The 27,536-nt window shown below is 40.0% G+C and overlaps 1 protein-coding gene across 1 annotated transcript in view; it reads right to left on the bottom strand.

Moving 5' to 3' along the window:
* The window catches only part of nrxn2b (neurexin 2b), a gene marked incomplete at both ends in the record, with an annotated part of 653,173 nt that overhangs the window by 316,163 nt on the left and 309,474 nt on the right, over positions 1-27,536 (bottom strand). The window contains 2 exons of the mRNA XM_083937460.1: positions 9,152-9,271; positions 15,393-15,566. Of these exons, the coding sequence (XP_083793586.1) occupies positions 9,152-9,271; positions 15,393-15,566 (294 nt within the window). The remainder of the gene's footprint in view (positions 1-9,151; positions 9,272-15,392; positions 15,567-27,536) is intronic.

Raw genomic sequence — 27,536 nt, 5'->3', positions numbered from 1 at the left:
TCTTTTCAACCTTCAAATCCTAATGTTAATGAATAATTTACATTACCAAGAACAGCAGGTTTAATGTTGCTTCCCTTCCCCCTCACAAGCTGGGTTGTAACACCGGGTTATGAGAACTCCAATTTTACCTGGGGTATGGTGTTTACATGGTGTTTGAGAAACGGGAGTATGCCCTTAACCCGATTTTAATCGTGTTTTTAAACTGCATGTAAATGCACTGAGTGATAACTGCACAATTATTCCTGATGTAAAATCTAACACACAGTTCACCTATGGTGCTTACATATTAAACATTGGTTATTTATTAATCTACTGTATATTCAGGGGAGTTTTTGGAGCAACTGTAAAGGGGAAAACTATTATGTTGTTATAACCAAAGCACTGTTTGTTTTAAATTAAAGTTGAGGACAATGAATTATATGAGGAAAAAAATACACAATTCTAAATACCCAATGATAAAGGAAACATACAGAGAGATCTTCAGGGCAAATATGAGTAATCTCAATTTCACCAATTTGTTCTGGCCAAAAAACATGCCAATGTTTCTGCCTATTGGCCTTCATTAGAGCATGGAGCAAAAATCAAGTTTTGTCATCTGTATACAGGAGTTGGCAGGTGGCTTAAACGGTCACAGAGTAATTAACTTCCTAGGGTCCCAAAGCACAGTATTTTTAGACAATAAAACACATTCTCAAATGGCAAAAATACAATTCAACAATTTTAACTGAGGATAAAGCTTTTGTGATATACATTATATGAAGGAATGAAAGCTCAAAGCTATGACAGCATCACAATTCCAGTATTACTGCACCAATTAGTATCCCAGCACAAGAACTGTGACAAGTATGCAACACTGTCATTTAAGGAATGCACAAAAAAACACAAAGATTCCGCCAAAAGAAACATGATTTTTGATTGATCAGCCAGGTTACCTGCTGTGTCCCAAAGCTTTTTTTGAGAAATACCTGTTGTTGCTGCCGCCTCTTCCACCGGCCCTTGATGTTCATCCAAAGTGAACAAACTAGTTACACCAATGATCTATGAGAAGTTAATAATGTAACTTGCTTGTTTGTATGTGTGGCCTAGTATGCTCACTTTTCTTAAGCTATGTTGTAAACTGTTAGCAATAACAATTCAGGGTACTGCTAAATCACGTTTCACTGTATTAAAAAAAAAAAAAAAAAAAGATATATTGCTGGCAAGTGACAACAGCTTTGGAAAGTGAGTTAAAAGTGCTATCCACTGTGAGGTGTGTTGCTTGCCAACCATTCTGCTTAATGTTGCTGAATAACTACATTGTTTGATGGAGGAATGATTGTGTGCTATCAATAATACATTTTACATAAATAGAATGTGTGTTTATTGCATGAAACTAAGCCAAATATAGGTAGCATATGTGCATGTATATGTCATATATTCTACACTCTGTGTCATGCCTAACAATACCCCTTAGCTGTTACAAAATCTGTGTGAACCACAGTGTTTCAGGGGTTTATTGCTTAATTCTGTTTCCATGTTTTCAAACATGTTCATAGGAAGCATTTGAAACTGAATTTGCCAATGAGTCCAGCAGGTGTCATTGTGTTGAGTGCTGAAATCCATTACATCTACCCAAGAGAGTCGTTTTAGATTTACATGTATGTGAAAGTTCAACAAAGTGTTGGAGAGCCATAGTTGGCTTCATGATCAAAATGAGAATGAGTCTGAGCAAGTAAAAAAAATGACTAGAAATGGATAAATAATGAGATGGTTGAAAGCCTTTAAGCGCCTGCCTGTGACTTCGATCTGCATCATGCTAACTGTGGTGGCTTTCAAAAGGTATCACACACACACACACACACACACACACACACACACACACACACACACACACACACACACACACACACACACAGTACATCTATTTGAGTCATGTTTGGACGTGGAAGGTGTGTATGGTATTTGTGAGTGCATTTGCTCCACTGAATTCAATCAGGTTCAGAATATTGACACTAGTCAGATGTGGGAGGCTGCCATTTACAAAGCGTCAACAAAGGAATTGACTAATGTGAAATTTGTGATCCGAGCACCTGTGAGAAATAATTGTTCTCCCTTGTTTTTCCCCTCTTTATATTTGGATTCTCTGTGTCAAGTCCACATACACACACATGCACATTTATCCCTCCCAACTGTCATGTTCTTATTCCAGCGTATAGTGCAAGCCTTTTGATAATGTTTGGAAGTGGCTGGAGTGGTCTCGAAGCAATTACAAAGCCTCATTAATTGTTCTTTCATGCACATTGTGGTTTAAAAGCTCACCCGGTCTTTAATTAAAACCAAGCACGGAGTGGAAAATCTGCACTTGTTCAACACAAAATAAAAACTCATCAAGACCAAAGGAAAGTTTATTTGGGTAAACACACAAAGCCTGGCTTAAATGGCTTTCACACTAAGGGTTTGAAAAATATGAGTTATTGTAACACTATTAATGTTATTGTAGCTGAGATATCTTCACCTCTATGGCAAATGTACTGCGGGTCTAAAAAAAATGTCACAGTAAAAAAAGACTATTTCCACCTAATCCATATGTTGAGCCAGGCTATTATTTCACCTACTACCCTTAGCACCACAGGCCATAGAATATGGCTGTACACACCAACCAATCCCCTTCAAGCTCTTGACATGGTGACTTCTAAAGTCCAATGAGCTTAGCACTGCCCTCTTTTGGGGGAGCCAAAATTGCCTTTGCATGACCAAACACTATTCATTCACACTCTCCTCTTTTCACTGCTTTCCATCCCTCTTCTCATTTCTCTGCCCATGCCTTCACTCACAGTGTCTGCAAATGGAAAGATAGCTGCTACCTCCACGGTCTCTCGCCATCTCATTTATGGGGCAGCCCACAACTGAGAAGCAGAGAGGATTCTTGTGTGTGTGTGAGAGAGTGGGGGGTATTTATGTGCATGAAAAATAGCAAGCCAAGTGATTTATTCAGGATTCACACTGCGTTTTTGGCCAAATGAGGTGCCGGTTAATTGCTAGGTCCGGACAGCAGCTCTTTGGGGCCGGCTGGCAAATGGCGTGCAGAGAAGATGGGAGCCATGGAAGGGGTGGGAGGAGTGAATAACAGCAATCAACAAAAATAAGAATTGAAAGTTGTAGAGAATATATGCCAAAACAAGCCAGTCGGACACCATCCATGAACTGGCTTTTATGTGCAACCATGCTTGTCTTTCTCTCAGAAGGCTTCTTGGGTGACTTCCCTCATTGGATCAGGGGGTTTGAGGGGATTGTTTTCTTCCTCTCAGAGGTTTTCAGCTCTGCTTACTCATTCCTCATGAGTTTTGGCTGAGTGATTTCAGCTGGTGATGAGAATCTGAGAGATCTAAAGCCTACCCTTAAGTCTGTCCTGATCCACGCTGTGTTGAGCAGAGTCCATGTTGAAGCCAGTATGACCTTCATCAAAACAAGCAGCCTGACAATCGATGTTAAGCCTATACCAAGTGCATCGCACTCACAGAAAGGCTGGGTTTTTTTCTGTCCATTTTTTCACCATTTCAAACGATGTTCGGTGCAAATATTAACCTGTGGAGTTGCCAGTCAGGATGAGAGCGAATGCATTTCAGTAATTGGGTTTCATTAAAATTTGATGGGGAGTGAATACAAGAGGGGCCAGGCATGACCAATGCCTGTGGAAACCTATCAAGCCTATTAAGCATTAACAGTAGACTAGCAAAAGCAAGGAGTACAACACTTAGTGAGCTGCACTTAGTCCTTTAGAATTGTTGATGTCAATTCACTTCATGTTACGGTCCTCCCATGGCATAAAGGGCTCAATAAACAAAGAACGACAGTAAATGCACACTCAAACAATTCTACTAATAAGGGCAAAAACATACCTTTGATAAAAGCCATGAAGAATCACATTTGGCACAAATTTGAACCCAATAAGTCTCTTCAACATGCATGGTAGTAGGAAAACTAGTTGATGCTTTGATTTTTTTTTTCTGTGGGAATTGATATGGAGTAAAAAAACAAACAGAGATGAGGGTTTTTTAGATGAAGCAGATTGAAATCAGCAGTGCTGCAAACACACTGGAAGTCTGCATTCAATTAGTATGCCTGACAGCACTATGCACCTGCAGCTGGATTCATTGTATACACGCTAACGCCCAGTGGAAGCCTACAGTGAAACAAAGAATTGCACAGACACAGCCTGCTCCTCCCTTTCTGTCCCTCTCCGTCCTGTTTTCTCTTGGTCGCTCTCTCCCTTACATAAACAAAAGAATGAGAGCGCAAAGAGAGAGAAACAAAGCCCTCGTACTGCACGCACTTACACAGCATCTCTGTCTGAGTTGGTTCCAGATGAATAAGGCAGAATACCAAGTGGCCCACTTATACGCTACGCAGAGACAAATAGACCAGTCAATCACCGCAGGCTGCTGCTGAATAACAAATGCTCTCTCTGGTATGTGTGTGTGTGTAAGAGGGGCTATAAGACAGCTTTTTTTCTATTTGTTGTTCCCTAAATGCAACTCTCTGCATACACATTGTTGTACGGTATGTGCAACAACCTCCAGTTTAAATTTTTGTGAAAAGTGTTTTTCAATGCAACAGCACCAGATATTTGCACTGTTAATGGGCACAGGAAAGAAGCAGCTGTTCAGAAAGGGGATATATTTGATAACTGCATACTGTTGGAGAGTACTTGTGTTTGAATTTAGCTGCCAAGGTCAGTAAACTGTGTGTAGAAAAGAGGAATGCCACATTTAATTTGCACCTTCCCTTTCCTCCAAGCCAGGCTTTGCATATTAGCCTCCCCATAGTGCAGTGAGGTAGGGTTGTCAGAACAACCTGACCAACAGAAGGGGTCACTGAAGAGGTGCAAACAATACTATTCAACATAACAGGAGCTTCTCCATTCGGATCGGAGCCCCTGAATTACTTCAGAAACACAAACATCACCACCCACCACAGTTTGAACTGCAACATTGCTACATAAAAAACTTGACAAATGTATTTGGTAACGGTGAGCAGCAGGCAGCTTCCCTTTATCCACGGTAAAAGGCAACAATGTTAACCTTGGGCTTTTAGTGATTACTTCAAATATAAACGCTCTGCCCATCAGATTGCTGGGCTTCCTAATTGGTATCTGCCATAACAGGTGTATGATCATGAATGAGAAATGCCAATAAAAAAATAGGCTGCACTTCAGTATGACATGGGGATTGAAGAAGAGCTCCAAAAATAGTTTCCTGGACCAGGGAATGTGAGGAAATAGAGTTAAACTTGAAAACCTAATATTAAACTACAGAAACAACTTTACTGAGCAGACTCAACTGTTAGTGGACGCCCAGAGGGCAAACCTGTTTAAAAATGAATAAAACAATTACCATTTACCATTTAAGAACCAACAAATAAGTGAGTTTTTGATGAAATGGGAGGTAAAAACATGGAATCGTGCTTTAATAAAAAAAATCAGTGAATCCCTGATCATGGCCTCATCAACACCATCATCTGGAGTGGATAACCCAAGGTTAATCCTGTTTTAGATCCAGTTTAATGTGTCACACATTACTGTCCTTCCCTCTGGGAACTAAAATGTGTGATGTTTCAAAGGGATGCACACAACAAGAAGCCGGGGAGACACTGGAAAAGATTCAAGGATTCTCAGATGCGGCAAGTTATAAGATAAAGTAAATATAATCATTAGTTAGCTTTTATTCTTGGCAGAATAAACTGTAAACTGTAGATTGTAACAGTGTTCAGAAATGATGTGAGACTTAAATAAGAGCTAAATCAAGTCTTTAGTATGCAGCTACTTTAGGCTAACTGACTCATTCCCCTATTCCGGTTATGCAGATCTGGAATTCAGTAGCTTATACATCAACTTTCTACTTTTTTTTTTAATTCAATAAATCAAATGTGCAAAGATAACTAATGCTTGTCATTGCAGGTTTGATAGGAGTATTTCCTGTAGCTGTGGACAGGGTTTGCCTTCACCATATAGCAAGCAGCACAGATGACTGGCTGATGTCCAACAGATAATAAAAAGACAAATTTCTTCAGTTTATCTGTGATGAAACATCAATGTTGAAAAATGCTGCGCAATTGAACCTTTTCTCTGTTTAATATCTACTCCATTCAACCGTGATTTTCCATTCATAAATAATAACTGCAGTGTCAATAATTTTGACAACCTTTCTACCCAGAGTAAAACAAATGACTGGGCTTAAACTAGGGAAATAGACTAAAGCTTTGCTCTACTGAACAATGTTTATCAAACTCCACTCTGAGTGTGTAATTAGGGATGTAGGTAGATGGTGGGTAACTGTTTATGTTTATGTTTTTTTTCTGTAGAGCAGTATAGACCACAGGAACGCAGGCACATGGACACACACTGACTAAACACCTCAGGCCACTGAGAAAGGCCATCCACAAACAGCAGTTTGAGCATGATGGGAGAATAATTATGTCAATTTCTTATCTCCAACAGTGAATGAAAAAAACAGTGGAAATCACTTTATTTCTTTATTCTTCTTCAAAAGCAAAAGGAAATAATTTTGTAAGAAGGGAAGTACATGCATGTGTGAGATAAAGTATAAACAGTATAAACAGCCACTACTGTAGTGCGTGACTGGGAGGTTACATAGAAGGTGTGTGTGTACTGTATGTATGCACTTTATTTCTCAATGCATGGCTGCTGAGTGGGAGATAAAAACTGGTGTCACATGGCACAGTGGCTGTTTGTGATTCATTTTATTGGCCCTATTTCTGCCCCTTCTTTTGATGACATGAGATGCAACCCATACACCTGTTTATCCCTCTCTCAATCTCATTATGCCGCACACACAAAAAGGTAGGATGCAAGCTATTTGCATTCTGTGGCTATAGAAATAAAAAACATTAAAACCATGTCAAAGCTGAACATTTGAAACAAATCAAGGACACATGGCAGGGAACAGGGGAGAGCTATTTTTCTCTGGAGTAAATAGAAAGCACAAACCCCAAGATAGAGTAGTAGCATCAGTTTCATACACAAATTAAAAATGCAATCCGACGTAAATCCTACCTTAGATTTCAGAGCAGGCTCAAGGAAAATTCTCCGAAGGTCGGCAAGTTCAGAAGCATGTTGATTTTGTGATTGTGCAAGTCCAGAAAAGGCTCAAGCATAGAAGGCTGCTTACTGCGAGAATTGCGGAAACGCAAACACAAGAAAGAGAATACGATGAAGAGAAGGAGCCAAAAGTTCAACGCGGGGGTTAGGCTCTCAAGGTCAAGCGATGAAATGCATTTTTGAAAAGGTCCGAGCTGCCAGGAATGAAGACAGAAGGGCATGTCTGAAGATTTGTGGCGGCTGTGAGGAAGGAAAGCAGCAATAGCAATGCATGCACATTGAAAGAGCCTGAGAGACTGTTGGATAACACATTTGGAAAACTACTTGTAATGTGTGTACATTTTGTGTACAAGTTCTTAATGCTTTTTGATAACAGTTTTCCCTTGCACTCCTATTTTTTAGAATAGTCCAAATCAATCTATAAAAATCAATGGTTCACAAATATGAATTAAAAGGTGCTGGCTTTTCTCCCAAATACTATGAATGCGTTATACTGTAGCAACCTCTCACCAAGAAAACATTGAAAGAAGAAAAAGAATAGAGGGGAGTAAACTTAAAACAACAGCCAATTAACCTAAAATACTAGTGCTGTATGTTAAGTAACACACCAAATAGTAAATGTTGGTGTTGATAGTCTCGTATGTGTGAGAACTTCACAAAGTTGACCTAATTTAGTGCAGAAAGATATTTGTTTTACTGAAATGATTCTTTTTTGTGTCTTCTGTTATGCAAGATCTGTGTTCAGGCTGCTGGTTAAGGTCCTCCCCTCCACTCGACACATTCTCACAGAACAGACACACACTTCCAGGTCTCTCCACAGTATACGTGTTGGTATACTCCCTGGTGCCACACAGTTCTACCTGTCATCTCTGAAACCAGCACAGTCAAACTGAACGTTCCCCACAGGCAACAACTCGAATACAGGAATCATCATCCCTCTCTCTTCTCCTCTCTTCATCATTTGTTCACTTCTCTCAAGGAGCAAGGGATCTCTCCATTTGTCTTGGCATGGCTGTCATGCCGACAGAACATCTCTTATCGCTCCTACCTTGAGTCTTGCGAGAGCCCTTTGCTAATCATCAACTTATTGTCATGCCCAGTAATATTCTGTCTAATATGGCGACCGAAATAACAACAATCAGAGATATACTTACATCACAAATGAAACATAGGGTGGTTACAAAAATGGAGAAGGTGAGGGTGATATAGATTAGCTCAGCAGCCATCACTTAATAAGCAAACAAAGACTTATGCAAACAAGTCTATTAGCCTGTCACCCTGCCTCTGCCCCCATTTAAATCAAGCCTGTGAGGAGTACTGAATGCTAATTGTACATAACTAAGCTGGGCTCTGCTACATATGCAATTTTTAAGAACTGCAAAACATACCCATTGTAACAAATGTTTTATTATCATATTACAGACCAGTGTTTTACCTGTATGAGGTATATGAAGTCTTAAGACTATCTTTGCAAATATATACAAGGTAGCTTCACTGGACATTGTGTATATTATCCTATTACAATAGATACAGATACTGTAAACCTAAGGAAATAAGCAGGATAAATATATCTTGCCATCCCCCCAGACTCTCCTTCCTGAACTCCCATGCTGCCAGCCACCCAGCAAGCAACCACACTGCATGGACAAATGACTTGAATCACCATTTCTGCTCACAGCGTGTGATAGCGATGCTATCAGGAACCGAGGAGCCAATCTTGCGGTCAACTCGGAGTTGTAGAATCTGAGGAGTAACTATGAATAATGTGCCAGTATAAGGGTGTTAGAAGAAGAGTGCATATAAAGTGTATGAAAATCTGTGTGATCCTGTTGAAGTGGGGTAATACAGTAAGATGTTCACATGTTTCCTTCAAACCTTTGAAGGAAAAGTGGTCTCTGAGTTCCACTTTAACAGCAGAATTGCAAAGATGCCCATGCTGCTTTAACTTCTAAGTCCTATCACCAGTTATCCACATTCAGACCAATATCTCAACCTGAACCACTCCCTCCAGCCATACACACTCAAACCATAGCCGTCAGTAAAATAATCACTTACGATCATTGCAGAATGAACCTCCATAGGACGTCATGGTGCAGTCGCAGGTGAAGCCCTCCCACTGCTGGAGACACACCCCCTGATGGTAGCAAGACTCCTCCGTACAGGTGGTACTGGGTCCTGAGGACATAACCAAATCAGTGATTTCAATCCAAAGATATATTAAAATCCATGTGGAGGCCCACAAATAATGCAAAGAGACTAAGTAATGGGGTCTTTCTCTTGAGCTGAAGATACTTTTAAAAGGTCTTTATTAGAAATACACATTAACATCCAGGCATCTGTTGGTTTTCTAGTACCAGTACTGTGAATCTCATAGGGAATCAACGACTTCAGCAGCCTTTAGCGCATTGCGATGGAGGAGAGTGGTTGGTGAAAAGTGTTGATCAGCGACATACGTAGATATTAAGCCTCTGAGTTGTTAAGTCAAATGAGGGCTAAAAAAGGAAAAACATGGATTCACATTTGTCAAGTGTTAAGCATCCAATGGGATGCTGTTTATGCTGGATGTCTAATTAGGCAACTGTTTGTGAACCAGTTGGCAATATGATCTTCATAAGCTTACATATCAAGACTCTCTTAATGCTCGCTGTTAAGAGAATATGTTTAGTTTATCAAGGCTGTCTTAAAAAATTAGTCAGATGCCTTTATGAACATTGAAAGATCCCTCCTCCTTATAACGGCTATTGAAAGAGCTCCTTTTATTCTATTCTGCCAAAGCCTCATGTAAGCTTCAGATTCAAAACTGAATATATTTTTTCACAAATAATGTCCTCCAATGATGTACCCCATCAGTCAAATTGAAAATGCATTGACATGGGATCTTAGGTGGCACTCACACTGTCCATCCATGCTGTGCCCAAACAGGTTTTACAGGTAAAGCCTAGTTCGTTTGACCAGTGTGAGTGCAACCGCACCACGCCTACGGCCACCGACTGTTTGGGAGAGGTGGGCTTTTGTGAAGCACGTTTGCACATGTACGAGCACGAGATTGCGCACGTGTACGAGCACGAGGACGACGAACCACGCGCGGACATTTAAAACAATGGCGGCGAAAGGTTCATGTTGGCGTGATGCGGAGGTGGAATGTTTACTGCAGATTTGGTCGGATGAAAATATTCAAAAACAGTGGGACAAGAAGCACAAAACTCCAAGGTCTATGGAAAGATTTGTAAACAAAGCGATGCATCGCGATGACGTCAATCAATACGTGTTACGTGTTACGGCGTGATAAAGTTGAGGCAGCATGAAGCATTTGCTCGAGGCCCAGGCAGTGTGAATACAAACGGGCCTGGCCCGCGGGGGGAGAGGGAGGGGGGGGCAAGTACCCTAAAGCACGGGGCACGGTACGGATGGACAGTGTGAGTGCGCCCTTAATGGCCAGTAGCAGATTTGTGTTGCTTAAAAATGTATTCCGATTCAATTGGACATTAATTCAAGGTTCAAACCTGCTGTATTGCCAGACTTTGGGCACATTTGCATAAAAAAATAATAGTGGTGGTGGAATCAGTTCCTGCTTAGCAAATCCATTATATTTGTGTGTGATGTGTGTGTTTTGGTGGATGTTGTCTCCTGTTTTTGTCTCCTACTGTCATGAATGGCTGAAGACATTTAAATTGTCAATTAGAAACTCTACCGTGGTAATTTCTCTGTGGAATTCTCTTCAATTATTTGAAGAGATGATGTGACAGGCTGTTTAGAAAACTCATATTTCCACTTCACATTATACATACTACCATACACAAAGATATTGTCGCATGAACTGACATGATATGAAAAGTAATTTAGGTGTTTGCTTTTATATTATTAGAAGCTAATATGACTGATGGAAATTAAATGGACAACATCTTCATTTATTTTCTTCAAAACAAAACCTCATTTAAAAATTCTGTTCTCAGAATTTGATGTGAAGAAAGATGAATGATAGAAACAACATTAGGATGCAGTCTTAGGCAAGAAAATTGGTATTAAAAGAAGTATGTGTGGTGGTTGTCGTGGTGGCCGTGGTGGGGATTCTCATTAAAATCTCAATTAAACACAAACATTTCCAAAGAACCGCGGTTCAGTGCCAGACTAATTTGTTTCTGCATAGATAAACAAGACATCTCACTGTGTCATTTACAAATGGCCCAATTATACGACACCCCTTCCTCCCTGAACCCTCAGAAAATAAATAACAAATAAAAAATGAATACATCACAGAGCTTTCACTTTTTGCTCCAAAATCTCCACTTAAATTCAAAATCATCTCCTCTCTATCAGCTTGTTCTGTTATTAGTTCCTACAGTAACCACAGTAATTGGCCCATTAATTACTTGCTAATAAAAGGGTCCCTTGAGGAGCTAATTAAGTATATTGTCATAATTAATACCCGAATCATGCAATCTCTTCCTTACTCTTCCTTCAACTACTGATCGACCAAACATTACCTTTGCTTGGCTGTTATTAGGTGCCTTGGTTGTTGAAGTATAAAACTCCATATGCCGTGTTTGCTCTAAATGTTCTAAGAAATCCTGCACAATATAGTAACTGTAAAACCCAAAGTGAAAACACATGAACTCCCTCGCTGCTGGCTCCTGCATCTACAACTACCAGCCTGGTTACAAATTAAACATCTGCTCACAAGGTAGACCAGAGCAGAGAGCTCCTGGTTCATTACATTAGGGATGGATGCATAATTGCATACCAGTACCGCCTTCTTATACCCCCAGTCACTCAATGTCCTAAGGTAATCCCAACCAGAGGGTCCACACTGAACCTGAATAAGGAGGAGATGTAAGATAAGCAGCAGAGAAAAGTAATGCTCCTGATCATGAATATACTCCTACACTAGAGTGTCTGGAGTACTCATGCAGCATAACACAGCATGCAACCAGAGGTTTCACAAGAGTAAGTTTATAACTAAGCCATCCTGTGGCCTGGTGTCACAGTAGGCCTGATGTCTGACTATTGTGAGTTTTCTTTACTTTATCTCTTGCATACTCAATTCAATTCCAATGCTTGGCGATGGCTGAAGTGGACCAGAGAGGAAACTTAGTCCACTTTTATATGAAGTAAGACTGACAAAGCAAGAGGAACTGAGTCCCTTTTTGTTGGTCCACTTTTGGGTCCACTTAAAGAGGATTTAGTTTGGTTTGTTTAAAGAGGACTAAATGTGAAAACACCCTTATTCATGCACGTTACCTAAAAACAGCAGATTGTCAGTCAGGGTGCTTTCACATATATTACTTAATATAAAAGAGGACTTAGGGTGCACTCACACTGTCCATCCGTACCGTGTCCCGTGCTTTAGGGTACTTGACCCCCCGCGGCCCAGGCCCGTTTGTAATCACACTACCTGGGCCTCGGCGAATGCTTCTTGCTGCCTATACGTCATCACGCCATAACACGTAACATGCATTGCTTGACGATGCATTGCTTTGTTTACAAATCTATCCATAGACCTCAAAGTTTTTGTGCGCCTTGTCCAACTGTTTTTGAATAATTTCATCTGACCAAATCTGCAGTAAACACTCCACCTCCGCATCACACCAACATGAACCTTTCGCCACCATTGTTTTAAATGTCCGCGCATGGTCCATCCTTTTTTTCTATGTCCGAACAGGCGCACATAAAATGGCATCAGAACCGTCGTAGGCCTTGTGCTGTTGCTCGTACATGTGCAAACGTGCTTTTCAAAAGCCTACCTTTCATAAACAGCCGCAGCACGGTACGGTTGCACTCACACTGGTCAAACGAACTAGACTTTAGCCGTGAAACGTGCTACGGATGGACAGTGTGAATGCACCCTCAGTTCTCTCTCTGGTCCATCTCTGATTGGGCATCAGGTTCATTTTGTGTTTTAAAGGGTTAACTCCTGTTGAACGACTCAACTTCGCGACCAGGGTCTAGAGGTGGGTTAGACACGGGTCAGACGAGGATGGATTTCAATGGGAATACCAGGGTTGTTAAGTATTGGGAAATTAGTATGCATTGCTCCTGGTTTGTGACCCTGGTTGTATCTGAATCATTACCAGAGATTAACCCGTGTTGATTCTCTTGGTTTGAATTGATAAAAGAAGGGTTGGACCACGACTACTTCACTCTCTCCAAATGATCTGGCAAAACCATACAAATAGTCATTTTGTTTTAGTAGGAGGACAAAAAGGATCGCATGAGGTCGATACCTTGAAGGTATTGCGTACTGATACCCAGACCGATAATGAAATAAATGTTCATAGGAGGCTAAGGAGGATGTTTTACTGGTGCTGAGATTTTTTGGAGATGATTATTCTTACAGAGTCTTCAGAACTATTTTGTGTTTTCATTTCCATGAATCTTACTACTGATGCTTTTACTCCTGTAAACAATCATGCTCCTATTAATAATGCCAGTATGTATAATTTTTACCATAGATGTTTGTTCCTCATTATTTGGCCTTGTTTCTCCCCTCTTGAACTACAGTGAGCCAGCAACACTGATAAAGCACCTGTGCTCTGTTTCAGTCTCCTTCCCTTTCCCTGTCTTGTTCTTCATTGTTGTGATCCACAGGAACAAGGTCACTGTTGCCCTTTGTTTGGCCTTAAAACACCACCTCCCTGGCCCACGAGCTAACAATGACCTATGAACCAGGTGGGTCAGGACTCTGGCTGTGATCCATACCCAGGACACACTGCATTTCGTAGAAATCCTCTTAATTTTGCTAGTGCTTTGGTAAAGCAGAGAATCAGAGATCGGATCTGAACTGTTGTTGTTAGAGAAGATCAGTCAACATGATTAAACATAAAAGTTGCAATTTAACCAATTTGATGTCAGCGTTTGGCTTCTCTGCTGCATGCTAAGCAGTGAAAAGTGCTCTTGATGTATTCCGGTAATATCAACAAGGGGATAAATGGATTTGCAACAGCCTCAGGTCAAGGTAAACTATTATTTGTCAAAAAGGTCCACCCTTCCAAAACTGGTCAATTACAACTGCTCAGCTCCCTGGCACCTCCAATCATTAACTAATATTAGCATCCATTTTGGGTGCCTTGGGGAGCCAATATGATAGCTTAATGTGGTTTTGAACAGTGTTTGGAGCAAAGTAATTGTGTTGTATTACTGTAGGCAGGTAATAAGACGGGCTGGCTGAAGTAGCAGCGTTAGGGATTGAGGGGGAAAAAAGAAGCTAAATCAGTGCTGCATCGAGTCGGCCAGTGCAGCCCTCAGGGAAATCAAGTCTGGGCTCTCCGACACTCAGTACGCCATTGAGACGTGGTGGCGGGAGGGTAAAGGGTGGGGTGTGTGGAAGGGGAAATGCTATAGCTAAAATCCACCGTTATACTCAGGATTAACCACACAGAAGTAATGCAGCCTGAGATTTGGTGGCAAACTGTGCAAGGCAGAAGTAAAAACACAACAAATGCAAGATTGATGAGGCAAAAGCTGCTGAGATTAGCCACATTGACAATAACATTAGAGAGAGATACCTCCCTCATGCAGACTTTATGAAGCAATAGAGAGGATCTACAGAGGACAGGGGCTTAGATTGTAAAGACCGCCCAGAGCTGGGAGAATTTGGGCGGAGTTACTGGTGTAAATCAGAACAGCAGCCACAGAAGAATGCACCGAATTACTGCACTGGTGTGTGTTTAGTGAAAGCTCTGTGAAAGTGGCAGTCGTGTGTGAAATCCAGCCATGAATTTATGTGTGTAAATAAAAACAGAAAATGGTAGTAAAGAGTGGCTATTTAAAGCGAAGAACCAAGAGGGTGTGTAAAGCTGTCCTTTTGCTCTGTGAGACCTATGTTAAAATCACTTGAAAAGGAGATTTTAAGTAACAATTAACAAAACATATTATCAGTGTCTGAAACAGTTAGCAGTCAAATACTAGATGTTGCTTTTATCTCTGTCTCTAAATGACAAACAAAAAACAGATTCTGATCCTATTCCTAACTTGCTTTCCTTAAAATGATCTGTCATTTTTTTCAAACCAAGCCATCCTTGCTGAAAATTGTTGAAAAGTTGGAATCCCCTGTGAGGAATTGTCACTGATAGCAAGAGCGCTGGATTACACACTGGATGATAACACAAACACTTCAAATCAATGCTATTTGATTTCCCCTGTGGGTTCACAAGAGTTATTTATCCTTTCTTTAGAACCAAGAGAAGTTATGGGAGTACAGCGAAAATAAAGTATGACAAACTACTGCTACTTTTGAAATGGACTGTTACTGTATGTCAGTCTGTACAGTATGTGATGGATATCTGCTTCCACCACTCACCATCGCAGCCTCGTTCCACCTGGCCCACCCTGTGGAGGGCATCTGCGATCAGATCGGGGAGTCTCCCGTTCAGGTCCACGGAGGCCAGGCAGCCCTGGTACCCGTCCCGGGATGCAATCAGCTTGGGCAGATTGCTGTACATGCTCTTCGTCACACCACCGATGTACAGCTCCCCTGCAAAAGACACACATAGAGAGAAAGATTTAAGATTTATCAGGAATAAATTCTGAACTGTGAGAAAACAGAGAGTTAAATATATTCAGACAGTAACCTCTTTGATTATCAGAGTTCTTTAAACCAAGACAACAACATTAATATACATATCAGTATTAGGGAGGTGAAGATAAAACCCAATGGTAAGATAATGATTCAACATCAAAACAAACAAACATTTAAATGTCAGGGTAAGAAAGTAGAATATTTCTTAATATATTATATATCCCAAAATATCATTAATCCCTTTGGTGTTATTCCAATCAGGTGACATACTGTAAATCACAAGGTTTATCAGTCAAAAGTTTACAACTGTATTTGAGATATCATCTTAATGCTTCATATAAAGTGACATAATAACAGAACTCTAAAAAAAGATGAATTTGGTTGTGAGTGTATCACTGTGACATCATATAAAATGATGATGTTGATTGGCACAGGAAAACCTGAAAAATGGATAGTGTAGAAGCAGGCTGATAAGCACGAGAAACTGCAAAAAAGTGTGGAATGTAACAAAAGGTCGACTGAAACAAAGACGCAAATGGAACCCAGAAAAACTTTATAAAACTAAATTAAGCTGAGGCAGAAAGATGCTAATGAAAGCTGAATCCTCAGCCCCTTACTCAAGTAAATGGCATTTTACAGTCTCAGCCTCACCTCACTGGAACCCACCCCCTGTCCAGGTAAGTAGAGTAGGGTGAGCCAAACTGAGAGTAAGCCTCAAAATAAAATAAAAAAACAATTAAGTAAACATTAATGTAAGACTTCTTAGTTACTGCTGACATCAACATTTTCTATGGGCACACATACACACCAATGAGAACATTAAATGTAAAATAATATGATCTCCTACAGAAATATCTTACCTACCTTACCACATACAGTAGCAGTACAGGAGCCAGCCCCTCCCTCCTAAGAGGACATGCTGAGGCAAACCTGATCTACCCCACATCCACACCCAACATCAAAGGGAGATAAACCGTGTTCTGCCACATTGCAGGGAAACATTCATTTACGGATGACTGCACCATTTTATATTTTTATTTACATTTAATTTCAACTTATTTTATTTTAATGCTCAGCAATTTAGTGATACATGTTTATAGATTTTCATGGTAAATTTATAATTGGTTGACCGTGTAATATATTAATGTTGAATATTCTTCTTAATAAAGTTGTTTTGTTTAAAAATAAGCCTTCTGAGAACCTTTGCAGAGTCATATCAGTGCAGAGTCTTTATAGAAAAGGTCTAGTATCATTCCAGTACAAAAACTTATACTATATCAGCTGCCACAGCTGTGAATTTTCCCATTCTAAAATCAGCAGTGTTCTTAAAAATCCCAAAATCATTCAGGCACTAGCAAGCATTACAATCGCCTATACATAACTGACATTTTAAAGTCAAGCAATATGAATGTTGGGAGGAAGGCTCCTGAGAGATTTCCACTGACAAAATATTTGTCATTGCAGAGGTAAATTGCAGAGGTAAAAAATGTTCTGATGATCAGCATCAAGTGCATCCATATACTCTTCTTGAATAAATAAATATATATATCCGCTAAAAATACAGAACATATACAGCAGCACTTTATCGTGTGGAAGGAAGCAGGATTTGTGAGTCCTCATCCAGATGATAAAGCTGAGTTTTGGGATATATTAGTGCTGAAGCAAAATTATGGCCTCATTACATTACAACATAAAAGGAAATATCTATCCACTCTTAAGCCAAATTATTTTCTTTCTCTGTTTCTCTTTTCTTCTCTCAGCATTCTGTTCTGCAGAGTTGGGGAAAAAACGTCAAGTGAAATTATGAAAAACACAAAGATGCCTTTGATGTAGGTGCATATGAATAAACAGGGTTTGAAATGCTTTGGGCATTTCTCATTTTGAAAACTTTCACATTATCTTTAAGTAGGCATAAAATGAACATCCAGCATAACCTGTGCACGCAGAGGGGGGATCCTGCTATAAAGATAGGACCATCCGACGAACAAAAGATATATTTTCACAGCTGAAAACCAGAACTTTCAACTTTAGCAGTCTGAAAAGCAATGAGCCACGAGGTCAATTATATGTGGACTTTGTGTAATGGAATGAGTCAGTGATGTTTGCCAACTTCTCTCTGGAATTAATGAGTACTTGACACTTCATATTTCCCAGCTGGGGCTCCCGGGCATTACAATCAATACAATTAATTCATTAGCTGTCCAACTGAGTGATGTCCTGAAATCCCTGCTGTAAAGAACCATTTAGCAAATATGAAATTATTGGTATGGAGTTAATCTCCAAAGAACAAACCGCACATTTCCTGCAGATGTCAAAAGCATGTTTGTGATTCCACTGGCTGACTGCATAACTGGGGTAGACAAGAGAAGATTGAGGGCTGTGCCAGATGTACTGTAAAAATAAGTCATGCGAGTTTTGTTTTCCTTCAGTGGCGTGAAGTCTTCAGAAGATCAATCAATATACTGAACACATACTGTACACACACCCACTCAGTAAACTGGACTCTCATTGTGTTAATTTTGGAGTTGGATACTTTCATTTGAATAACAGATTTCTTTGGGTAAAGTTCTGACTTCCTTGATCATTTGAGCAATAAGCAGTCTGTTCCGCAGCATACATTACAGCTCATCCACCTTGTTTTTAAATGCAAAACGTCTGTAGTGGTGTTAGAAATGTTTACTGTGGATATTCCACCTCCTTACATCTAAAACTTGCTAGCAGCTAAGTTAGCATATGAGAAATTCACAAAGGCATACCAAGCAGTGATCCAAGTGGTGCTAGATACTTGATTTAATGCAGCAGAGCACCTTAACCCAAACTAATTATGTATGATTTAATTTGTATTTATACTGTAGAGCAACCACCACAAAATAATATAAAAGAAATAGCAAAACAAAACAAAATAAAACATTTGCTCCTTATTAAAAACATTTTTTTTTTACCATTTTTATATTTTTTGAGAGAAATTAATCGGGTTTTGAGTGTTCATGTACTGTCACTTAGTGTCTTTATAAGTATACTTATACTCCTAATTGATAAGTGATATGAATAAGTCTGATATCTGAATGTGCAGAACTTGAACCATGTTTTTTTTTGGCTTACAGTTTTGGAAGTGGGCAGGTTAGAACGATGAGTAACCATTTTCCTCCCAGACAGAAACTATGTCTTGGTCTTGCTCTGCTGTCCCAGCAGTGATGAATGCCTAAGAGCTAAAAGCGATCGACAAGACGGGACCAATTACAGCCTCCAAAAACTATGCCAGAGAACACCACCTTCACATCTCTATGGTTACCATAATGACCTCTCAGGGTCAGATGGGAGGAGTTGGGATGATATCATATGGGATCCGGAGAGCCTGTAACAGCCCGATCTTGACGAGCAAACGGATTCAACATGCACCATTTTCCAAGGGGTTTACAGTGAATTACAGCACATCCGATTTTATTCGTCTTCCATGCCGGAAAACCTCATATATCCAGTTTTGTTAATCTTTAAATTTGATCTGTGATGGGCCTTTCAAACCAAATGAGTAAATGGTACCGCTGCACTCTAAAACTCATTATTTCCAATGGCTCTGCCGCTCTTGGACGAATACCTACACAGGCAACAGAAATGGGGCAGCCCAGACCGTTTTGTTTACATCCAGCCTGCTAACATGGAGGAAATGCTGATATTATGTGTATCTGAGTTCCTTGAACTGTACAACAAAAGTTTATGGTTGTATTGAGACCTCAGAAGCCCACCCTCTTCTTCCTTGCTGCTCTTCTTCTTAATAGCAGGGCTAGTGCTAATGCATGCTTCTTAGCAGATGATGCATTAATGGTAACAACACAATAGTCCTGCTAGAAGCTTTCAAAATATCGGCCATTTTTCTCTGTCCTCCGCAACATCCTAGTAGACATGAGCGGGTGCAGCTCAAACTCTGTTTGGTCTGAAAGGCGCATGAGTTATCAAGGAGATGTATGGATGACCTGAGGACCCACAGCAGTCCCCCTCTCCCTCTCCCCCCGCGACCCAGGCCCGTTTTTACTCACACAACCTGTCCATACGTCATCAAGTCGTAACACGTCACAAGCATTGATTGACGTCATCACGCGTCGCTTTGTTTACAAATCTTTCCATAGACCTCAGAGTTTTTGTGCGTCTTGTCCGACTGTTTTGGAATATTTTCATCTGTCCAAATTTGCAGTAAACACTCCACCTCCACATCACACCAACGTGAACCTTTCGCCGCCATTGTTTTAAATGTCATAAAATGACGTCAGAGCCGCCGTACATGTGTAAACGCGCTTACAAAACCCCACCTCTCCCAAACGGTCCGTGGCCGGCAAGCTGGCCGCAGCTAGGCGCGGTGCGGTTGCACTCACACTGGTCAAACGAACTAGGCTTTACCCGTGGAACCTGTTTGGGCACAGTACGGATGGACGGTGTGAGTGTGCCCTTAGTCTTTTATTTCTAGCACATATGAGCACTGGCTTAATAATATCATCCTTCTTCGTGATGCCTTACAAGTTTACTTTCCTCAAATCCCTTGGCAGGGTTTATATATATATATATCCATCTCAAAATCTGAAAAGTATCTTAAGTGTTGCAGCTCCTGTGGAAAAATCACACAAGAATTATGTCCTGAACTGTGAGTGTCGCGCTATGGGCCTGTGTTAGGGAGAGAGGACTGTTCGTTCAAAAACGGCAGCTCCTAAAGAGGTTAGTGTAGATACAGCAATACTGTCTGTAATATCCATAGAATGTGGAAGTGCATGTACTGTAACCTGTATTTGTTCGGTCAATGGGTAAATGAGCCTATTTCTCACTTGATTTATTACCTTAGTAAACATTTTCCTAGCTCCGCCCGCTCCACCCAGCTCCACCCGCAAATATGGTCTCGTTCAGTTTCACAAAAATAAGATGGCGACAGCTTAAAATGGTGGTCACAGTAGCTCCGTCCAGCTTTTATATAAAATCATATCAGAAAGATGAGCAAAGAAGAGCACTGACTTGTGTTCTTGTTGTTTTCACTCTTCTCCTGACAGGCCTCAGCAAAAAAAATTTGATAGACAGATGGTTTATCCAATCACCTGCTATATATTTTTTGAAAGTGCCTTCCCATTTCCAAACTGTTTCCAATGAGGGCTTGTCTGATGCTTATGTGTAACAGACCATCTGGTGTATCAAGTTAAAATCAAAATGCAGGGTTGGACTATCCATTCATTTTGGTCACTACACCTTGTCAACTCGAGACAAGACCAGGATTTCATCCTCACCTCAGCGGCTAAAAAACAAACTGACCAGGAATGCACACCGCTTGGTCTCATCCCTAAACAATAATCAACTCCTTCTTGCCCATTCCCTGGCAAACCCAAAGCCAACCATTAACTTTCATTAAATGCTCTATTAACATTCCCTGCCTCCGTCTCAAGTCCTCACTCTCTCCACTCTCTGTTGCTTGTGTTGCTCCCATGCTGTCTTTAATTGACAAAGAGTGACTCGTTGCTGAGGAGAAACACACGCATATGCTGTGGGATGTACAAAGGAACGACTGTTAGGCAGTGGCGGTGTGTTACAAGCAGGGCTTGGACAATGGCAGTCAGCGGGAAGATGCAGGGATTGTGTGATTGCTAATAACAGAGGCGCTCTGATCTGCAAAGATGCCAAAACAAGACGATTGGTGTAGTGAATAAATGTTGACGCTGCTTGTGTGTTAATTGCTGATGCTAAATCATGGGTTGTATAATAATGTTGCGTGTGTTGTCTCTGTGTTCTAGATGGGTTTCTCAAAGCAAACAGTATTGTAAAATATGTTTTGAACTCTGCAAGGAAAAAAAGACTGAATGCAACTAAACCTGTAATCATTTGATACTGTAGTGACATGTTTTCACTAGCAGGTGCATGCCCGCTCTGTTCTATTGTAACCACAGGTGGTGTAATGAATACAAGCGTCTTTGTCAATGTTGGCAGCTAAATGAGAAAAATGTGTAAGCAGAGTAATTGGAAACAATTGGTGGAAATGCAACATAGAATGATTACAATAAGGCACAATTTGCCGTGTCTTCATATACTTTGCATGCTGTCACAAGGTTCTTTCCAATCAAGCAATAACTCCTTAATATTCAAGTCCTTGTTTGGTTGTGACTACGTATGCTTAGGAAAAGGTAAATTATTTTAAATATTGCACAGCTATTACTTGAGCATGAAACTGAGCTTCTCAAGTTTGATTGTGTTGGTCATACACTAATTTTCCTTTCTGCAATCCAGCATGTTGTAAGGCAACAAGAGAGAAGTTGGAGAGAAAGAACTTCATTTCTAACTTGCTATTGATTTGAAATGAGATTGGAACCAACAAACTGGTCCGTCCGACTTTAAATACTTTCATGGCTAAATTGTGTAATTATTGCTTATGACCAGTATCCAGACAGCTGCAAAATTGGTTACCACAGTGATGGATAATCATTTTCGATTGGCTAGTGTCTGTCCAACGAAATCCAAATGACCCCAGTGCTGAGGTTTACTCTGCCTGAGGTTCTGTGGGCTGCCGACCTCTGTAAAGTGTGTGTAGCAGAGGCACAGCCTGCGGTGGTACAAAAAACTCTTTGCCCCCTGGTGCTGATAATAACCCTAGAGGAAACACTAACATATAAGTGAAATATATTGTGGTTTTAGCTGCTAATGTTAGCATGCATGTTAGCAACTTATGGAGGGATTTATTCTAAACATGATTGGAATTCATTTTACATCATTCAATCTCTCTGTTTTGGCAGCTGTCATGCTCGTGCCCACAGAGTGCCAGCATTTGACCATGAGCGTCATGATGCTGACTACTGACAGCCACCAGTGTTAATAATAACAAGTTGCACAGGCAACCGTTAACTGATAGCAACAGTATACTATTTTTAATGGAATCCAATTGAGTGCAGAAAAGTGGATATTTAGTTTCCAGGGATTCCAGGGCCATAATGTGTCCAGCAACTAAATCATATTTTGATAACATTAGTATCATAACTGGAAATCACTTTTCACAAGTTTTGTTTTATCTAGTACCTGAGAACACAAATATCAGCTTTATGTCTAAGCTGCACATGCAGTTAATAAACCCCTTGATGACATGATTTACACAATATTTAAAGTGTCTTAGCTGCACCACTATCATTTACAGCATAGTGTTGCCTGAACTACAGGCAACACTACATGAGAAAAAATGAACATGACCTGAATTCAACATTTTTGACTCAAAAACAGATAATAAAACATGCTTCATTTTGCCACCATGGCGAGGTTTCATTGACCCGAACACAATCAGTTGGTAGGTGAGTCCTTGAGAGGGCTCTGGATATGTGCAAGTGCTGGTGACTCTTTCTAAAAGATTGTATAGTGACACGGACAGGCATCATTACACACTTTCATGCTTCCTTTCTCCCTCTCGAAAATGTCACTCTGTATTGAGTGTCCTTTTGCTTTGCCTCTCCCCTTTCCACTGCTCTTCAGTTTTTCTCATTTTTGCTCCGTCACTATCTTTTACTCTCCATTTCTTCATATTTGTGTTCATCTCCCTGCCCTTACCCTTTCCACCCTAGCTCTTGGCACTGAGAATATCCTCACATTGTCTGTCTTTATCTCCCCTTCCCATCCTACTCTCTGTGCTTTACTCCGTTCTAGCCTGGTCTAGTTTTAAAACTGGCAGAAGTTGAATGTGCATGGACTGCAATTTTGAATTGATGAGTTCCTCAGGTGACACTTTTTGAAGTCGGTCTTGGACTCACAGCTGTTCAAGATATTCCATTTGAATCACTTTGATCTCAGTGAAGATATTCCAGCTGTGAGTCAGACAATAAACCTATACCCTAGAGTAAAATTCAACGCTGTCACAGTGTCCTAGCAGTTTTTCTATTAACCGTCCATTGAACAGCTCAGCAATTTCACTTCAACCTAGGTATAATTCATCAAAATAACGTTTATGCTATCTCTTTTAGGTGAATGTTCCCTTTGACATTGCATGAAAAATGCATGTCTGTCTTGAGTTATCTAAAGAATCCTGCTGTTCTTTTCCTTCTGTCTCGAGCCACACTCAATGATGGCCTCCCCCAATAGTTGTGAAAAATTGTGTAATGGAAGAAGGTAGGCTTTTATCTTTTAACATCTCTTTCACAATCTTTCTAAGGTGATGGAGGAGAAGACCTGCAAACAAATGCATCTATCACAATTAGGGCTGAAACAATTTAGTTAACAAAAATTCATCGAGGCAAAATCTCTGCCTCGATGATTCAATTCATTATTATCTGGAGCGTTATGTGGACTGTTCAGCGCAGGGATCATTGTTCCACATGGACCATTTTTGCAGAAACACCCCACTATATCTGGAAAAAAGGAAGAGAATAAGTTTGGGATCATTTCACACTTAAAAAGAAGCCAAAAAGGTGCAATGTGTCCACTGCAAACTAGAACTGTTATACCACAACAGCAGGACATCGATGATTCAGCTTCTGAGCTGAAAGCAGCCTGTTATCAATGCCACTTCCCAGAGCACCGCTGTTCCATCTATCCTATAGTGCATTCCTATCTATTCACACCTGTCTTCATCCCACCTTGGCACATACGGCCATTTCGTCACACGGAGAACACTTGGTTAACATTGTGAATGCAAACAAAAATATGTGGTTAGGGAACAAAACCACTCTCTCTCGCCCATTCTCATTCTAGGGTGTCTTATACCACAGTTTTGACAGAACAGCAGTACTTTGATGCCCTTGTGAATGAGAACAGACGGTTTTTCATTTATCTATACAAATCATTTAAACCAATGTCTATATTGCTCAAAACTTCCATAAAGTGTATTTATATTTATACTAGGCTACTCTGCATATATTGTTTATACTCTTTTCATACAGTACATACTGTATCTTATCTTTTCCATATCCACCATATTATGTTTTATGGTTCTTATTAAAACTTTTACAAAAAGCTAGCTAATCCAACAGCTAGTCTTACATAAAACGTGGTAAATGTATTTGCTACTGTATATGCGTGATATAATTGCATACTGGTATGTCAACTGGAAAAAAAACATTCTCCACCAAATATTGGGTGTTTTTAATTGAACAAACTGACCCACAACACTATGATTACAACAAGTGAACACATTATTACCCACTGACACTGGCATAATACACACTGACTGATGGTGTTTTCCAGTAACTGATTGTTTGGAAATTTTGCTTGATAATAGAATAATGATCATGTTAACTCATTATTAAAACTGGGATTGTTGTTGGTTAATTTTTGGGGAAATATCTATTCAATTAAGGGGCTTACAATTCCATCAGTTTACATCATCCTGAAAATAATTTCAGTTTTGTATCCACCCATTTTAGTTCCATTTCATTTAGAGGAGTTAATTGACAAGTTGAGTCTGCAGAGTGCCTGAATCATAAACACATATGCAACTGCGTGCAGACATATACGTACAAATACGCCTTGTTAAAGAAACACTGCCTCTATCTCAGCTCTGGTGAGGAAGCTGGCTTTTTGACAAAAGGGAGAGACGAAGCGACAGAAAGGAGAAGGGTGGGCGGGAAAATGGCCAAAGCTCTGAGTAATGGCAAAGTAAATTGTAATGTAAGACAGGTCAGTGGAAGAAAAAAGCAAAGACACACCGCTCTATTGCAGCACTCAAGCTACCTAGCCCATCATTTATTGAGAGAGCACTGACACTGAGCAGAAAAATAGAGGTGATAGAAAAGGACATGGGAGGGAAATGGATAAAAAAGGAAACAAAAAGAGTCTGGGAGGCAAGATGAGGCTTTATAGGACTGAGTAAAGGACATATATTTGGGCTGAGTTATATCTACAAGGTGAGACAGCCTTTTCTGTTGCCATATTGACTTAAAAACAACTTCCAGCTCACTACACAACAAGTGATGATAATTAAGAGTTGGTTAAATAAATTGATCTATTGATATCTATTGAGGCACTTTGTTTGATAATGGTGATTAAAAATTGATTGATAAAACTTAATAATTAGGTAGGTGTTAATGACTGGAAACATTAATGATAAAGATTAGGACAAATTACTGGACTGCTTTCACAGTCCCTGTGCTCCTAAAGTGTTTGATGCAGAGGTGCCATGCAAGAGCCTAAAGAAACATACATTTATAATTTCTGACATGAGGAGCAAATCCAGTTATGCTGCATGTGATTTGTTTATTTATTATTATGCAAATCAGTCCAGGCTCTGCTTTGGCAGATCTTTATTACATTTCCTCTTCTCTGTCTGTTTACTGTCTCACACCTGGTGCAAACTGAAGTGGTGTTAAAGAGGAAACTGAATATAGTACATGTGTTTTTAACTCTCACTTCTCTTCAAAACATCATCAGATTTCAGTCATAAACTTGCTTCCAAACCTGGTTCACTTATTACATTAACACTCTGAGCTAACAAGTATCAAGGGAACGCTGGAACACTGGTATATTCATGTGTGATTGTGATATCATATGCCTCCTTAAGCCTTCATAGATTTGTTATAAAATCTATTAAACTGCAGAAAGACAGTAGAAGTGACAGTAGCTGTTGGAAACATGTATTTTAGGGGAAAAATAGCTTTGTATTTAAGGCAGAGACATTCAGATATTTTTTCACTGAATTCAAAATAGAGGTTTCATGGAGCCAGCACCAGTGACCATTAGAGAAGATGTGGTTTGAAACATCCACAATGGTTTCAGCAATCAGCTGATGTAGAAATTTGACAGCTTAATAAGACCTTGAAGTATTTTAACACTCAAGGCTGCAACTATTCTAAAGATTACAAGGTCATAAACATGCATGAAGAAATACATGTCAGTGGTGTACAAAAAAGGAGATGCAGGGTTTTGCCGCTGGATTCTACTGGCTGAAGTAGATTATTAATAGGTTTTTAATTGTCATTGCTGGACAATGGATATCATCCGTTTGATCAAATCTCTGCCTTGTCCTTCACTTGATCGATCTGCACTGCAGCTTCAGTGATGCCCATTTTCTCACTGACATGCCGTCATGTAGGAGGGCGATAATAAGAAGCAATAGTAGACATGTATTCTTCTTACATAAGGGAATAGACGATGGCATTATAGTAATGACATTTTCTCTCCACACAATACAATGGAAGGACAGGAAACCCCTCAGGTTGTGATAATGCATGTATATTGTCACAGGAATAGAATAGATTGTGTCTTATGTCCACCCTCAGTGAAGGCTCACTTTGAAAGTGAAAATGTTAATGCATTGGTGACAGTGTGCTCAATGCCAGTGTCACCCTTTCAATAGTACCTTCAAGGCTGAATGATGGACAGATGACGGAAGGCAGTGGAAAGCATATACATATTATTGAGATTGTATAAACTCTTACAAGAGCTGTGTCAGGGTAAAATCATGTTCCTTTTATTGGAGGCTGGTACAATCCCCCTTTTACTAAATATATGCCATGCCGCAATGTCCTTGAGTGAGAAACTCAGCAGCTTCAGAGCGGCTGTTACTGTTACTCATCTTGAGCTGATTATAAAGAAGGATACTGTAGTATTATAAAGAAGGATACTGTAGCATTATAAATAACTTCTAAAAAGGAAGACAACGTCTGAAATCCTAGAAAATATGTTTTCAATTTTCAATATGTTCCCTCAAAAAATTATTTTCATACATTTGCCTTAAATTAAAGTCTTCCACCTGGGGCTATTTGTCTGTTATACCTAACCAAAACACGTACATTTACACTGTACGTGTCTCTAAATAAGGTTTATACTAATGCTCATTTATGACAGAGTTTTAAAGCTCTCACTGGCCTCTTCCCATCCTATATTAACTCTTAAGTGTCTTAAATATAAAATAAATAATATACGTAAATGCAAGTCTCTATCATACATGTTCAAGGACTGGCTTACACTGCAGGTTCCCTCTATTGACAC

The sequence above is a fragment of the Echiichthys vipera genome (assembly GCF_963691815.1).
Source record: "Echiichthys vipera genome assembly, chromosome: 22".
Taxonomy (NCBI): domain Eukaryota; kingdom Metazoa; phylum Chordata; class Actinopteri; order Perciformes; family Trachinidae; genus Echiichthys; species Echiichthys vipera.
The sequence above is the reverse complement of the archived record's forward strand: the minus strand, read 5'-3'. Positions and strand labels throughout refer to the sequence as shown.